This window comes from Puma concolor, chromosome A2 (genome assembly GCF_028749965.1).
Source record: "Puma concolor isolate L17-30 chromosome A2, mPumCon1.1.hap2, whole genome shotgun sequence".
NCBI classification, from domain to species: Eukaryota; Metazoa; Chordata; class Mammalia; order Carnivora; family Felidae; genus Puma; species Puma concolor.
In genome coordinates, this window is record NC_141668.1 from 28,928,873 (window position 1) to 28,946,571 (window position 17,699).

Consider the following 17,699-nt stretch of genomic DNA (forward strand, 5'->3'; position numbering starts at 1 on the left):
GTATATAATTTGTTAACTTCTGTCATTTGGAAAGTAGATAATTAAATAGGCTATGGTTTACATATTGCTGTTTTTACTAAAAGCCCTCGACTCTTCCCATTCATTACGCTTAGGGCCTAATCCATATTATTTTTCATATTTTGAAGATCCAAAAATGAAATACATTACTTACGAAGGCTGTCTGAGTCCGTAGCAGAGTGGGCTCTGGAATATTCAGAACAGATCTCTGTAAACCTATTTAGTTGTATAAACTGTACTTGCAAATTTGTTCAAGTTACTTACTGATATTTTGATTCTATATTAATTTAAAAAAATAGGCAATCCTATACAACCAAATTCAATTAAGAACTTTCCGTTTAGGTTATTTCCATCTTCCACAGGAGGTGGGGATTTGGGAAGATCATACTGCTAAAACCTATGCACAGTGGCCCTTGTAAAGCCATTGGAATCCCTGCCAGAGAAGAAGAGTAAGCATTTCCCTAGAGGAGAAGTCAGGAAGAGTCATTTTATCTGACAACAAAATGAATGCCATAAAGAAATTTTGTTGAGCATAGTCAATTTGAATGTTACCTTTCAGAAGAAAATGCAGACTTGCTGGCTTCAATGGATTCTTGAATACTGAGCTGAATATCATAACTTGTAAGATGGTCTTCATCGGGGTCATCATTAGTATCCATGACTGGATATAAATTTGAAAGAGGCAATTTCTTATTATCAGCAAACGACACAGAACAGTATATACAGTTAATGTGAAGATGCAAAATGAAAAACTAAAATGCATTCACCGTTCTTCATTGAACAAACACAAATGCAGTCAACATTTTAATCCGTTTTACATATGAAGCCCATCCTAACCTTTGACACCTTTAACTACCTGCCATTTGGGTGTCTGCATTTTCTGATTTTGGACTTCCTTTTCATTAATGGCTGCCATTAGGCTAATAAGAACACACTTTTTCGACGCTTCTGACTTACACTAATTTCAGCCCATCAGTTTTCTGAAGACGCTGCTCTACACAGCACATGAGAAGTACATTAGAAACTCAGACCAAGAAGAAGGAAGATAGAGACAGGAATACAGAACAGGGAGCCTTTCACATTCTTACCTTTTAATGTTATACCTGCTGTGTTTGCTTATTTGCTGATGTATTCTTTTTCTCACATCAGTAAAGGTTTGAGTTGGCTTTGTGTTCAAATTCTGCTAACAGACTCTACACTCCCTTTGAGGGAAGGGCTCTACCTCACTCATCTCTCCACCCCTTACGACTCTAGAAGGGGCTTGGCCCAGAGAAGCTTCTCAATGAACATTTGTTGAATTAAAGTAGAGAGAACAAAATGTCACAAATGCAGTGGCCTTGCCTTATCCGCAAGAAGTGTAACAGAGCAGATAGAGAAGATGTGAAAGAAACTTTAAACAGAAGGAACTGAGAACTTCAAACACTGTTCTTCGTGAGCAACTACTGTCTAGTCTCACATATGAAGTGAACAGGTTTTAAAATTCCAGAACTTTAAAATAAGACAGGGGATGGGGTGCTGGGTGGCTCAGTCAGTTAAGTGTCTGACTTGGGCTCAGGTCATGATTTTGCGGTTTGTGAGTTCGAGCCCCGCGTCGGGCTCTGTGCTGACAGCTCAGAGCTTGGAGCCTGCTTCAGATTCTGTGTCTTCCTCTCTCTCTGCCCCTCCCCCCACCTCTCTCTCTCTCTCTCTCAAAAATAAACATAAATAAATAAATAAACATTAAAAAAATTTTTAAATAAGACAGGAGAGGGTTAATCTGACAAAAACAGCTTTAGGCATCTGGAGAACTTCCTTACTGACTGGCTCAGCTGGGTGATAGACCACATGGGTTCTCCGGGTACTGTGGGACATCTAACTCTATGGACTTGTGCTACCTGCATTCCTGGCCAGAAAGAAAGACCCTTTCTGATACCTTGGTAGAAGGGCATCCTTAATTAGTTAGGGAGCCTCAGTTGGGGATGCTGGAACTGCTACTACATGGCAGTTCTACAGGCATGGTAAAGACCAACTTTATTAAGGGAGGCTTAGTTGTGGGCAGTTCCAGCAGGTGCATTAACCTGGAAAACAATAAGCAGAGTAAAAATGAACTCGTGCTTTCGAAGAATAAAAAAAACGGAGAGGCTTTGGGGCTTATTTACATAATTTATTGATTCCTATTTCAACTCTTCCTAATGCACTTTCTTGTTTCAACCAGATCAGACCCACCACAAACGGTTGGGCAGAATGTGCACTACACAAGTGTTCCTGGCTGAGGGAATCCAGCCAAATCTCCCCTAATGGAGTTGTACAGTCTGGCAGAGTGCTACACACGCCCCAAGGAAGCAGCATCTTTTTTTCATTTGCAACAAAGCAGCTTTGGCCTGTGGGATTCCTGAATTGAGTTGAGCATTTTTTAACAAAGGGAAGTTAAGCAAAAAGGTGCCTAATTATTTAGTGTTTTGGATAGTAAATGAGGAGAGATACCTTTTAGCAGCTAGTCTTCCAAACTTTTCCCAAAGTGGAAGGGTCTTAGGATTGGATTACTCTCCTTCAGACAAGGTAAGAATACTATGGCAACGACGTCCATCCTGCTTCTTGACTTGAACCTTCACATGGCTACTGTTTGGTCCCCATTTTTGTTTTCTGGCTGGTCTTACAGGGAACGTCGTGTAGTGTTATGGTCTCAGAGCATCATTTGAACAACTGAAATAAGGACCCTCTTAATTCCATCCCCAGAGCAGAGACCAGCCATCTTATGGAGCCCCTATTCATTCTCCTGCATAGTTCCGTCCATTACAAGCCACTGCTATTGACTGGCCCATCTTCTCCGAAGATAGACACAAAAATGTAGATTACTTCTCATTGGTTTATTTCTTCAAAATATCAAATTAAAGGAGTGAGTGTCTCTCATTACTATTGGGCCAGTTGCTCTCTCTTCTTGAGAGAGAAAATTTAGTAAGTGTAGAAATAAAAATAGTTCTATGACTAGGTTTAATGATCAATATGAAATCATTTTTGATTAGTGGTACTTTATGAGCCAAAACGTATTACCTATTTGAAACTTTACATCGTTGTGTGTTTTTCCAAGGAGAAAAAAAAATGGTTTTCCCTGGGCAATTTTCAAAACACAGCTGATATTACCACTTCTCATTGCTCAAGTTTAGATAAACTCAAACTTCTCCACATACTGATAGCCAGGGTGCCTGACCTGTGGACATACTGCATGTGAACTCGATAGCATCATTTTGATTGTATTTTTGTTGTTCTGCACCAGTGCCCTTACTATCATCTTGGAACATTAAAGAGAGAATAGTAGTGATGTTGGGAGACTGCCCGTGAGAGAGTAACGACATCCAGTAAGTGTATTTCCTCACATGGTGATATCTTAGTCTCCTCAAAAAGCCAATATGCGCTCTAGGGGTCTTATTTGCCAAATACACTCAAGTAGTATTTTACTTTTTATTAATTGCTTATTCGTTCATTGTCTGTCTCCTCCCCCTAGAATGTAATCCAATAAGATCAGAGAATTAGCCTGTATCTCCAGTGCCCGAGAAGCACCATCTCAAGGTCCGTGGTCTCTATAACTGTGTGAATGAAAGAATGAATGAATTAGTTAATTAAAAAAAAAAAAAAAAAAACCCTAACATAAGCTAGGCCCTGCTTTTAAAACTAACCATTGTACTCAGGGATGGAGATTTTTGTCCACTGAGACAAATCTGATTGCCCTCTCTGTGTTTGGCTTCATTCTTCTCACCTCTGCTTCCACATCTTCTCCTTCTTCATTCGCAAGCCCCTGCGGCTCTTCCATGCACATGCCCCATACACTATGTCAGGCCTGGCTCAAGACGTCCCTCCTATGGAAGCCTTGCTGAAATTCTCCAGTTCCCCTCTGGCCTTCCTTATCTGCGAATATCTCCTCTTCTATAATATTTTTCCAGTATCTGGATTTCCACTCCTTCTGTATTTGCCTGGCAAATTTTTCACGTATTTGTGTTCTGTATTCTCACTTGGGTTATTAGTTTTCTGAGGGAAGAAAATACCTTACTTACTTTCTTTTTCCTTTTCTATCTTTTCTCTCTACTTCCACTGCTAGTCAACTACAGCAAATGGCTGTTCTCAGTGGAAAAAAAGTTGTTGACTCATTACCAGCAGACACACACGGAGTCCTTCAGACGGCACGATTAGATCATGAAGTTCAACCTGTGGTATTGCCTGCTGCCTCTCTCACTGGTATCACTGTGGCGATAGGGGGATTGCATGGCTTTGGGATTAGTAATGAGATCCAGAGCCTTTTACCTATTTAAATCACCAGCTCAGTTCTAACCCTGCTTGAAATTTGGACTTCCAGTACCTGAGATACCATAGACTCCTTAAAGAACTGAGTTGATCTGTGGAAAGTTTCGCTTTTTATTTTTTAATGTCATTTTAACTGCCATCCAGAAGAAGGGTACCTAAGACTCTTAACTGTTTTGTATCCATAATAAGCCTAGGGTAGAAACAGTGAAGAAACCCCTACCACAGGGAACAACCCGTCTTACACAAGCTGTCTCCAACCTTTTCCTAAAAGCCCAGGACGAAATAAAGATCTGTGTGCAAGTGCACTAAAGTGTCATAGAGATCATCAAAGAGCACGATTGGAATAGATCTAGAGACATCATGATGCAATGAGAAGAGCAAAGAGAAGAGTTATTTATGTGTATCTCAAATTTAAAATGACCAGGATTCAATTGCCCGCCTTTATTTAAGATTATTTAAATAAAACACCAGCCAGGAATCTGAGGAAAAGCCGAACAATATTTCGACATCCTTTAAGACCTATTCACAAGTGCTCTACTTCTCAGTCTAGAGAAATTAACTGACGCTTCCTAAATAATGGTTTCCCGGTCTTGTTCTGGAGAAGCCCTCTAGTGAGATTTATTTCCCATACGTAGCTGCTTACAAACTAATTGGAGCAAGTATGTTGGGAAATTAGCCTTTTCATTTAAAGCACAAGTTAACCATTGATGGATGAATGGATAAAGAAGAATGGATAGATGAATGGATATGTATAATGGAATATTACACAGCCACACACACACAAAATGAGATCGCGCCATTTGCCACAACATGGATGGACCTAGAAGCTATTATGCTAAGTGAAATAAGTCAGACTGAGAAAGTCAAATACAACGATTTCACTCATATGTGGAATCTAAAAAAAACAAATGCATAAACAAACAAAAAGCAGAATCAGGCTTACAAATACAGAGAACAAACTGATGGTTGCCAGAGGGGGAGGAGAAAAAGGCGGCGGCAGGGGGGGATTGAAGAAGGAGTTGCAGGCTTCCAGTTAAGGAATAAGTCATGGGAATAAAGGCACAGCGTAGAAAATACAGCCAATGACATTGCAATAGTGTTGTATGGTGACACACGGTAGCTACACTTGTGGACAGCATAGCATAACATAGAGTTGTTGAGTCACTATGTTGTACACCTGAAAATAATGTAACATTGTGTGTCAACTATACTCAACTTAAAAATATTTAAACAAAAAAAAAGTGGAGCGCTGGTTAACCTTCCTTAAGGTCAAGAACACATTTGATGAAAAGCAATGGATTCTCTCTCCAGAGGGATGCATGCCCACTCAAAATTCTGCATAAAATTTTGAAGAATTCATGGGACCTCTAAAGCCCTTTCCCATACCCTCCCCCAAACAATCAAATGTAGGATTTTCAAGTGCTAAATGTATTATTCAGATATCAGTAATTATTAGTTTACTTTACAGGTAAGCCTAGTAAAATCCTAGATTTAGATAGTGGGAAAAGGGAAATTTGGTGGTCATGTAAGTTTTTGAAAATTTTTGGTAGGAGGCACCTGGGTGGCTCAGTCAGTTAAGCGTCTGACTTCCACCCAGGTCATGATCTCATGGTTTGTGAGTTCAAGCCCAGTGTTGGGATCTGTGTGGACAACTCAGAGCCTGGAGCCTGCTTTGGATCTGTGTCTCCCTCCCTCTGCCCCTCCCCTGCTCATGCTGTGTCTCTCTCTCTCTAAAAAATAAACATTAAAAAAATTTTTTTAGAAAATCTTTGATAATAATAACAATGGTGATTATAATAATAGCCATACATTATTGAGTCACAGAGCTAATAAGTAGAGTCTGGACAGATCACAGGTACCTTCATTTTTAAAGTCTTTTCAAAGCTGCAGGAAAACAACCCCCCCACACACACACACAAAAACAACACAACACTTTGATCTTGCTCTTAACAGCCAGCTCTTAATGACAATAACTTCCAAAAATAAAAAAACAGCTTCCAGAGACACATAAATCTTTATCTTTGGCTCCCTGCAATAAGGCTTTGTGTTGCTTCGGGTGGTCTGGGGCGTCCTACACTTGCCTTCATTCTGTACTTTGCGTCATGGAGTCTAAACATTACTGTCCTTAAAAAGTGGATCAGCATGCCAGGCGGCGCCCGACTGAAGTGACCAGGAGGTTAGGATAGTGTTGTGAGGTAAGCTGCAGGAATGAACATGGGTACATGATACCTCTTTGCATCGGATTCTCTAAACTAGCTCCAATCCATTTTCCATGCTAACACTGTACTGTTGATAAGTTTGTGGGTTCTAAACAGGGCTGCTTGTAACAGTTCCCAGAGTGTACAATTCACTTCCATGCAAGGAAGGGCTCTGTGTCCATAAATATCACCCTGCCCCCAGCATCTGTCACCTCAGTGTCATTCGGTTGCATCAGTGAAAGACTCTGTCCTTTACGGCTTATTGTTCCGTCTTCCAGTGTCCCTTTTAAAATGTCAACAACACTATACTGGTCCCCAGTGCAGAACTAGGATCTCTTGGAATAGTTACTGAGGGGACCACGAGAGTGCACAAGATGGCAGAGGGTCTAAGACCAAGTCTAGTGGATGGTAATAAGAGGGAATAAGAAAAAGGAAATATAGCAAAATTTAGATTTCTTCACAGTTTTATACACAGTCAGCTCAAATCCAATCCCGAAGGTACTGCTGTGTGAAATGGGGAACCCTGAGACCCTGAGGCAGTTTTCTCTCACCTTGAAACTGCTATGGTTTTCGAGTGATGTGTTCATTTACTGGAGGTCCCAGAGAGAATCATCAGGATTTGTCCTATCAGAGGAAAGGCAATAGTTAAAGAGGATTTTTACTTTTTGGTTTTGTCAAGAAAATACAGTTATTACATTCAAAAGAATGTTCATTTTTATTTTCCTGCATTTTGACCATTTATATGTGCAATTTTAAAGATAAATTGACATCAGTATAAATAAAATTTTGTCATAACTTTGGTATTTATTGGTGGCTGCACGCTTTTGCTTTCTTCGGAACCCTCTAGCACAAAGTGGCAAATCAGATCAACAGCTTCATGGGACTGATTTCAGCGAGCCAATCAATCCCCAAGAGATTTCAGAGAGAACTAAAACTCTCTGTCAGAATTGGGTTCACCCCACTGACACAGGTAACTTTATAAGTAATAAGTTACAGCAATTCCCTCTGCATGGTGTAATCCTGTAAATGACAGGGAGAACTGGACCAGTTCTCCTTGTTCTCCTTCCTCCTTAGCACGACATGCCCTGCTGATGAATTGCACATGCACAAGTGCACACACACACTTAGTCCAGAAGACGAATGCTACTTTTATGTCGACTCAAAAAGACACAACCTGATATTTTAGAAGAGATCTAAGAAAAATGGACATATTCCTTTCTAGACCAATACTATCTAAGTATGATATCTGGTATGTGATAAGAATTCACTAACTGTTGGCTGAATAAATAATTGAATAATCAAATATACACTATTCTTAAAATTAGCAAATTAATAGATTCACCTTGTGTTTTTACATCCTGTGTTTTTGCAAGTTCACTTCTAGTTTAACTGAAGCTTAGATTCTAGGTAAATAGCCAGTGATAAGACCTGTCATGCTAGTTTTTCTTATCTCTACTTTCATATTACAACATTAGATATTTTACTCTATACTGTTGATTTCCATGTCAAATTCAATTACAACAGAGATATAGAAAGATGTGTGCTAGTTTGTGAAAATGATGCAAAAAACAGGAATGAAATCTAAGTTCATTAGTAGGTGGGTTTCTAGAGGAATATAAACATAGAATAGAAAAGAACAGAGCAAGCACGATCCATGAAAAGGCAACTTATTAATAGTGGCCTTATCACAGGCAAGAATGATAATACATTTTTTTTTAAAGTCCAACCATTTGTTTATAATTCTAATTCTAGAAATCTATCTTCTAGTAACGATCAAAGATGTGGACAAAAAAACTGTATGTGAAAATGTCATCTCAGCTGTATTTAGCTGCCAAAACAGTAGAAATAATAAAGTGTCCAACACTTATAAAGTGTCCAACATATAAGAAGTTTGGATAAGACATTATTGCATATCTAAGCAATAGAAAACCATACAGTTATTAAAATTAATATCCTTGAAGAATATTTACTGCCATAGATAAAGTGTCACACATGAGAATGATATTCACCTAATCAGATATGACTGGCCACTTGGAAGGAACTAAAACTGACTTTATGCAGCCAAAGCTTATAAAGCCTTCGAGAAAACTGGCCTGGCATCTGGCTTATAGGCTGAACCTTACAGGTGGTGAGATAGGTCACTTCCTGGCAGTCCAGGGACCTTGGTGAGTTTGAGAAGAGAGAAATTTGCCAAGTTTATAGTAAAGCAGGTGAAATCTGGTGGAGGGATTTCCTTGGCTTGGGAAAGAACAGCAGTCTGAAAGACTGATCCATTTACCTGAATCATCCAAGCACAGGGTTTGTTACCTAAGTTATTCTATTTGTCTGCATGAGACCAAAATTCCATTTTCCTCTAATTAGTGAGTGGCGGCTTTTGAAGAAAGTAAGGCCGGTTACAATAAAATAGCTACATTTAGTTTACACAAGTGAGTTTAGGGTAAGTAAAAAATGTTTTGACTATATTAATTAACTACAATAACAATAAAAATGAAATGTCTCTAGACCTCAATAAAAGTATTATTATGTACTATACATGTATATGTATACTACTCTATATTTGTATATACTATATATGTGTATACTACTGTATATACAGGTTCACTTGACATGACAGAAGTTCTGCCTGGGGCTCAAGTCAAATCTTTTCCCATTCAAAGCTCAAACAATAATGAGTCATTGCATTTCTTCATAGTTTATTTTGACATCATATACAAGCCGTTGATATCTTTTTTGGGGAAAAAGTTGGATGTAGCAATTGAAACTTTGTTCAAAACTTGCCCTCTGGATTAGCCACTGCATTAACTATGTCTGATGTGAGTAGTCAACAAACATTACCTGTTATCATTCTATGGTTGAACTCCTCTGGAATGAGGAATGAGAATTCTAGGGGTTGTTTGGCAATTTTAGCTCAATTCCTCACCCTTGAACAGACACTCTGACATATTCATTATTTCCTTCTTCTTCCTTTTCTCTAGAATCACCAGACTTCAGAGTTGACCATTAGATAGCTCTACCTGTAAATTCCATTTACAACATGGCGAACAAGTAATTGTCTAGTCTCAGCCCTCAACACCAAAGTGGCAGGAAGCTTACTATATCCCCACAGAGCCCTTCGGTCAGCTTTAACAGTTAGGAAAAAAACATTTAAGTTGAATCCATCTCTTCAAATCACTATTCTATGATCTTAGTTCTATTCCCCAGAGTCACACTGATAAACTGTTGTTCCTCTGCTACATGAGAGCCCTTAAATCATTCCCCAGGAAGGCTGTTAAGTCTCCAGTGAGCCTTCTCCTCCTGAGGCTGGACAACTTTTCTTCCTGTGCCGTGGGTTCACCTCCCTCCGCCATCTTGATTGCTTGTAAACACACTCATTTCTCCATTTCCTTCTAAAAGTGGCTCTGGACCATGGGCTCTGATGGCAGCACAATAGCTGTAGTCAGATCAACAACACAGTATTAAGCAGGGATGACCATCTCCTTTTTCCTAGACACTATAGGTTGGTTAATTTAACCTAAGCCCAGATTAATTTGGAGGCTATCATGTTAGACAGTTGATTTGGACCCCTATTGGCCCAAATCTTACATCTCATGTTTTTTTCTCACATCATTGCTGGGAAATTCTGTGCAGGACTCTGTATTTAACGCTATTACATTTCTTTCTTTCTTTTTTTTTTTTTCTTTTTTTCAATGATTTGACTTTTATTCCAGTCTGCTAAGATCTAATGCATTTATATCCCTGCAAGTATTGTTCTATTTGTACATCTGTTTGCATGCCTTCTATATGTCCATCTGCACTATTAATAATGACACATGTTGAACAGAAATTGGCACAGGACAGAGAGGACTTCAGGTTGACACTGATCTATTATTTAGCACCCTTCAAGAAAAGCTGTTTATCCAGTTACAAATCCTCCGAAATACATCACCATCTAGTATTAATGTCTCCTTTTTGATAACAAGACCATCATCAAGAAATACTGTCAAATACTTTGTTGAAATACAGATGCATAATGTCTACTACATTTGCCTTCTCGACTGAATCAGAAAGACAAAGGAGAAACACTGACCCACCAGTTCTCAGTGATTATTATTTTTTTTCCCCTAAGGATTTTCAGACCATCCTATTCATTCATTCAAAAATATGTGTTCAGTGTCTGCTATGTTCCAGGCATAGTGCGAGACACAAGACAGTAGGATCCATGCCCTCAGGGAGTTTGCTGCTTTTAAACAATGCATTCTAGACTTCTCCAGAAACAACACAAATCACTCCCTCCCCTTCCAAAGTTTGGCAGAGAGTTAAGCCCGCAGCACATCCTCAATAAATATTTGTTTTGTTGAATTTGATAGCTATTATAAGTAACATGTATTGAATATTTACCTGTGACACGCATTACACTAAGTACTTTAGTTGATTATGATGTTTAATTTCTATGATACACTTTCCCCTATTTTACAGATAAGGAAACTGAGGCACAGAGTTGTTAGGTAATTTGCCCAAACCTGCACATAATAATGAGTGGTGGAGATGTGGATATAAACCCAGCTGTTTGTCATTAGAGACCACACAACTGTAACTGGATTAGAGTTTGGCATTAGAGGCCACACATACTGTAACTGATGATCCATCTACTGTAATAGAATTAATGAAAAGGAGGTATCATTTTGTGTTCCAAATATTCGTAAGTTTTCTAAAAGAGTTTAAGCAAACAATCAGCAAACCTATCAAACAACTCTAGTAGAAATATAAATATTTTAGGTAAGTTTTCATTTGAAAACAAGCTATTCCCATAGAGACAACAGAAGTGTAAAATTATGATAATTTATGACAATAATATAATGTTCTCAGCACAAGGCAGTGTTAGGACTTCCTCGTCTATATCAGTACTATTTCATAGAAATCATTTCATTTTAGATTTAGAAGCTTCCTTAGAAGTTATGTGTTCATTTAAGAGCCAGATGGGTGATGGTCTCAGGAAAGTTATAAAGACTTTCCAACCTCAAGATTCTATGATTTCTTTTGCAGAAGCAAATTTCCAATTCTAGAGTTCCTTTTATCATCTGATTTAAATGAACTTAAAGGAATTTTTCTATCTGAATATAAAGCATCCATCTTTTGCTATAAGTGATGAAAGAGCCTCAATAGAAATTTATTATAATTATTCACAAAAATAATTTAATTTTTTACTCAGAAACCAGGCCAGCTAAGACCCTTCTGGGCTTCCATAGTGTGTATATTGACACTTCCTACAAGCATATTCATTCTTGGTCTGTTTTTCTCATCATATTATTATGCTTCATGACCATGCCACAGAGTTAATATTCTATAAAGAAGCAAAAACAACCCTGCCTATATTCTGTGATTTTAAAAAGGCCTCAGGAAGGCAAACCCACTGGTGGTCAACTGGAAAAAAAATAATGAGAAACTACCACAATATGTATTTCCATCTGTTTAAAATATTCCCAATACTAAACTACTTAATAAGCTAGCTGGTGAGGTACAGATCAAATATTTCATAATCTCACCTTTTGGAATGATCGTCTTGTCATTCTTATCCAGGGCCTTGCCTTCCTAAACCAGAGGAAGTGCCTTGGAGCCAATGTGTTCCTCTGTGTGTCTAAAATTAAGTACCCAGTTGGTGGTTAAATTAAGATCTGACCTTGTGCAACTGAAACATAAGCGGTTCCTGGCACACAATAAAGTATTACCCATGACTTCTCTAGACTCCCATCAAAAGAAACATAAACCCACAGAGGTATAATAAGATTATCTGTATCCTGATTGGTTCAAAGATTGCTCATGAAAACAAATGATCTGCCAACCCAGCTGCGATGAGAGTTCCTGCTAAGGGAACCAAGTAAAATCACTTCAATAGAATTTTTCGTCTTTTAAAATTAGTTGTTCAAGAGACAAAACTGTGAGTCTGTGTGTCTGTAGATCCATATCCACTTGTAACCAATTTTAACACACAATTTCTCATTCTTCACCTGTTAGACCCATGTCAAATCTCACTAAATACAACCATCTTAGTATATGAATTTACTGTCTTTCATTTGATTTGCATTTAATACCTGCCGGTCTGATACTCAGATGGGGATACAACATTCAGCAACATCTAATGTAATCAGATATGTTTAGGTCAAGTTGTAAAACATAGATAGTCTTAAAAAAAAAAAGTAAGCAGGAGATGTAAAGCAAGGAGAAAATCAGGATTTTAGCCAGGGAGGGTTGTTCATTTTCTATTAAAAAAAATCCATTAAAGTTGAATGTCTTGCTGATTCTCTGATGAAAATAATCTCCCTTAAGTTTGTTTTGACATGGCTATCCTTGGATTAACTCAGGCCACTGTCAGCATTCACAAAGCCATCTGGCTTCTGTCCCCACTACTCTACTAAAACAACTCTTCTTAAGGGCTTCAGTGACCTCCTAGTGTCTAAAGACACCACGTTTATTGCTTTTCAGACCCTCTTGGATTTCCTGTCATTGGTCTCTCCCTTTTTCTTGAACTATGTATTCCCAGGCTTTGAGGAGCACTATATGCTTTTATTTTTCTTCTATTTCTCTGATCCATTTTTTGGGACTTGGTGTTAATGAATAAACATATCAATTGTAGTGAATTTCCCAGTTTTATTTCAAAACTTGGAATACCATAAATGTGAAATCAGAGGTCCTAGCTTTTTGTGATAATAGAGGCTATACTTCAGTCACCCTGGGAGCAAACCCTGAGAAATATTATGTATTTATACCACTATTAACTATAACTTGAAATAGTCAAGGTTGAAGGTTAGAACATTGTGCATGCTTTATAATTATTAATTTAATTTGGAACTTTGCAATAAAACATTGTTACAAAAAACAAACAGCACTGTGAAACTTTAATTTTTATACAGTACTTTTTTTTAACTTACAATATTAAAAATTCATATGAAGGTTTAGAGTATAACGCAATTTGTGGGTGAAATCTATACCAAACATTTAAAAATGTGGTTTGGCACATTTCAGGGACATTTCTGATCTTATACCAACCAATTTATGCCTGTTTTATCCTTCTATATAATAGTTATTATAGACCTCCTTAGATCACACAATATTTAAAATAGTGCTTAAAAAACAGAACAAAAAAAGAGGGACTATGTGGCAAATAAATGAAAATATGTTACTGATGATGTAGGCCTATGAACAAATCTTGCCTTACCACTTATTGGCTCTGTTACTTTAGATTTGCTGTTTAATTTTCTGAGATCCAATATCTTCATCTGTAATGTAGAAGTGGTAATAGTAATAATAGCCATTATAATGATAATACAAATGACCATGACACCCACCACTTTTTTAAAATGTTTATTTATTTATTTTATGACAGACAGAGCGTGAGCAGGGGAGGGCTAGAGATGGGGGGGGGAGAGAGGGAGAGAGAGAGAGAGAGAGAGAGAGAGAGAGAGAGAGAGAATCCCAAGCATGATCTTCACTGTCAGCTGGAAGCCAATACAGAGTGCAAACCCAGCATGGGGCTCAATCCCATGACTGTGAGACCATGACCTGAGCCGAAACCAAGAGACAGCTGCTTAACCTACTGAGCCACCCAGGTGTCCCAGACACCCACCATTTTTTTTTTTAATGTTTATTTCATTTTTGAGAAAGAGCAAACAGGGGAACAGCAGAGAGAGAGGGACAGAGGATCCAAAGTGGGCCCCATTCTGAAAGCAGCCTGCCAATGTGGGGCTTGAACTCACAAAGTACCAGATCATGACCTGAGCCAAAGCCGGGCTCTCAACCCGGCTGAGCCACTCAGCCTCTCCAGACACCCACCATTTTTAAGAGGTCTATTCCTGAAATAGTTCATCATCATTTCTACACATACACTAAAGCATGCTTTGAGTAAATTCAAATATTTAACAGAATGCTCTGTTCATAATGCTCATAACCATTTCCAACATTTGCCTGTTTGGGAAGTTGGCTTTTCCTGCTGATTTTCTCAAAATGGAAACAAAGGGAATCCGATTTTTGAACAATGGACTTCTAGGCTGCCTGGAAAGGGTGTTTCAAGCAAGGTGTGTGATCAAGCAGTGAAGGACTGTTGAATTCTACTACTATTGTCCTGAGGAAGGCACCTGTAATGATGCTGACATCCAAATACATGTCCCTTATATCTATATATGGCAAGAAATGCATGTCCTGTTTCACAGTGATAATTATAGCAACTGATATGAAGAGTCTTAGGTTGAAATGGTTGAAGCGCAGTGTTAGAAGTTCTGTCCCTGGAAGCACTCATTTTTATTTTGGGAACAAAGGATTTGGGTAGCATGGTATGTTAACTTCCAGAAAGCAATGTGGCATCCTGGCCGTCATGTTTAGGGTGCCGGCTGCTACTCCTCACAGGTACTCTGTGTTCCTGCAAACGTGGGGGCTTGCAGGCCTCTGACTGTGAGTTAAAAATACAGATCTTGCTAAGATTAGCCAAACAATCACATCCAACCTGTACAAAGCCATTTATCAGATTCCTTTCTGATCCAGCCCATTCTTTATAAAAGCCTTATCACAACTGCAGCTTTATCTTTGCCTTCTGGGCAAAATGGTGTTGTCCAAACTCCTTGGAAAATCCCGGTTTGCTTGGTCCCATTATTTTGCAGTTTAGTAAGCAATATCTATGTATATCTCACTTGGTTTCATTTTGAAATACAGTACTTTCTAATATATGTCAAAACCCCCACAATATCATAACTAATGTAAAAAATAAAAAAAGAAATACAGTATTTCCAATTTTCTCCTCCTCCTTCTTCCTTTTCTGCACTTGTTCATTATTTTGGTCATGGGAGGTTGTGATTTAAGAAATGCCCATTTTATTTTTCAGTTGTGTATAAAACAGCAGAAAAATGTGAGAAAAGGAAATCCTTTATTTCTAGTGTTCTTCCAAGGACTCTGATAATTGATAATTGGTTGTTTGCTTTTGTTGTGCTTCCTACTGTTTTGGGGGGTTTGTTTGTTTGTTTGTTTTTTCAGACAGAAAATCAAACTGAAACTGTGAGTCCAATGTATCAGCACCACATTCTACCAGGTGCTGATGTCACAGGCCTCTGAAGAACGGGCATTGTTGACATCACTCCTGCCATTTTGTTTCCATACAGCAGCACAAAGGTGAGTGACAAGCAAGTGGTGTTTAGTAAGGTACCACTATACCTAGCTCACTAACCCCATGGTGCACAAAAAGTGGGGAGAGTTCTTAGTGGCACTTTGTTACATTTACCACTTTGTCACCAGTGTCTGGTAAAGTGCTTGTCATGTAGAAAGCACACATGAAACACATGCTACATTTTTGCTAAACACACTGACTTCTTCACATGGTTTAGCAGTTATTTCTTATGTAATTTAACTAAAGGTTAATTCAATTAAAACTGAGTCATAATGAATTTCAAGAAAGTAGGTTGATTTCTTTCCATGAAAGACAGGTCAAGAGCATCTAAGAGACAGAATACTGGATTAAAAGAAGGCAGGGAATTTGCATTTTGATTTTGGATGTGTCCATGTTTTTGTGAATTAAGGCAAACCACTTAAATACTTATGTCCTGGTTTCCACCTACATAATAATTCTGCCCTTGATATTTCACATCATTGATATGAGAGTAAAATGAGAGAATAATTATGGAAGTTCTTTGAAAAAATAGTAATCACCCTACAGATAGAGTACTTACTATTATAGTTCAGTTGACCCTTGAAGGTTTGAACTGCATGAATCCACTTATATGTGGATTTTTTTGATATGGTACTATAAATGTTATTTTCTCTTACGATTTTCTTAATAATATCTTCCTTTCTCTAGCTTACTTTATTGTAAGAATAAAATAGAAAACACATATAAAAAATGTGCGTTAACTGTGTATGTTATTGGTAAGGCTTCTAGTTAACAATAGCCTATTAGTAGTTAAGTTTTCAGGGAGTCAAAAGTCACACACGGATTTTCAACTGCGTGGGGGTTGCCATCCTTAATCCCTATGTTGTTCAAGGGTTAATTATATTCTATTTCTGGGACCTAAAATGGACATTAAAAAAACCATCCCACTTGACTTCCTGTTCTATACATGCACACACACATTTTAGTATATGAAGAATGTGGTACTAGACCACTTCAGGACATGCATGCCAAGACAGGTAGGACACACAATTCTGGTCCTTAAGAAGTTTATCATTGTGTAGAGAGCAAATAAGTAGAAAAGAAGCCAGAATTTGGCAAGAGAGATAAGACATAAGTAGGTTTGGAGGAGAAGACTGGAGAACAAAGACATACACACATTTGAGTTTTAAAAAGAGAAAATGGGGGCCACCTGGGTGGCTCAGTCTGGAAGCGTCTGACTCTTGATTTCAGCTCAGGTCACGATCTCAGCTCAGATTCCTGAGTTTGAGCCCTGCATCAGGCTCGAGGTTCTGTCTCCTTCTCTCTCTGTCCCTCTCCTGCTCTCTCACTCTCTCTCTTTCTCCCTCTCTGTCTCTGTCTCAAAAATGAATACAAATAAAATAAAATAGAGATAAAATAACAAAAAATAAAAAGAGACATTCGTTTTACATTAACAGATCATCAAAGTACTTTGAGAGCCTTTTTTTTCTTCTTGTCTTTTGTAATATTGATCTCTTACATATCCCAAATTGATAGTGCTAAGGCAAGGAGACTTCCACTATTCTTAGTACCTTATTTAATATTCACTAAACATAGTCATAATCAAGACTGTACAATAGAACTTTATATTGGCAAGCAAAGTAAAATTTGAATTACTGAAAATTCAGTATTCTGTTCTTTCTGAAAAGATTGGTGTTTTTCATGTGCACCTGTTATATTTCAATTTTTTTGAAGCTACTAATTCATGACATTCCATCAATTAATATTTGGTTATGAACAAGAACATTTTAGCATTAACTGTTATATAAAAGTTATATGAATTTGGTGAACAAAACTTACCATGTTAAACTCAACATTCTCAACGTAAATCTATCCTATCTACTATTAAAAGACCCTGTTCCTCCCCTTTTGCATGTAGAACCTTATTTTTTATATTTCAAATTTGACCCACTGTTTTGTGTATGTTCAAATAATTTAATTTCAATATAAAAATTAAGCTTAATGATTCTTTGAGGAAACTAGAAAAATGTGATTATTCTGCTAGGTTTAAATTTATCTCTAATAGAACAGTGTAAGTAATGGGGCAGAATACTCTGGATTTT

General features: G+C 37.8%; 1 protein-coding gene across 6 annotated transcripts in view; it reads right to left on the reverse strand.

The window, feature by feature from the left end:
- The window catches only part of ASB15 (ankyrin repeat and SOCS box containing 15), a 58,480-nt gene that overhangs the window by 20,045 nt on the left and 20,736 nt on the right, over window positions 1-17,699 (reverse strand). For 2 of the 6 annotated variants that reach the window (XM_086691148.1, XM_086691151.1), the window contains exons 1-3: window positions 12,014-12,167; window positions 7,043-7,115; window positions 571-679 (exon numbers count right to left, since the gene is read on the reverse strand). In XM_086691148.1, coding sequence (XP_086547274.1) covers window positions 571-677 — 107 coding nt within the window. In that variant the 5' untranslated portion in view covers window positions 678-679; window positions 7,043-7,115; window positions 12,014-12,167. Of the gene's footprint in view, window positions 1-570; window positions 698-7,042; window positions 7,116-12,013; window positions 12,168-17,699 lie in introns of those variants that run through there. The other 4 variants (XM_086691149.1, XM_086691150.1, XM_086691153.1 and 1 more) reach the window with 3 other exon arrangements.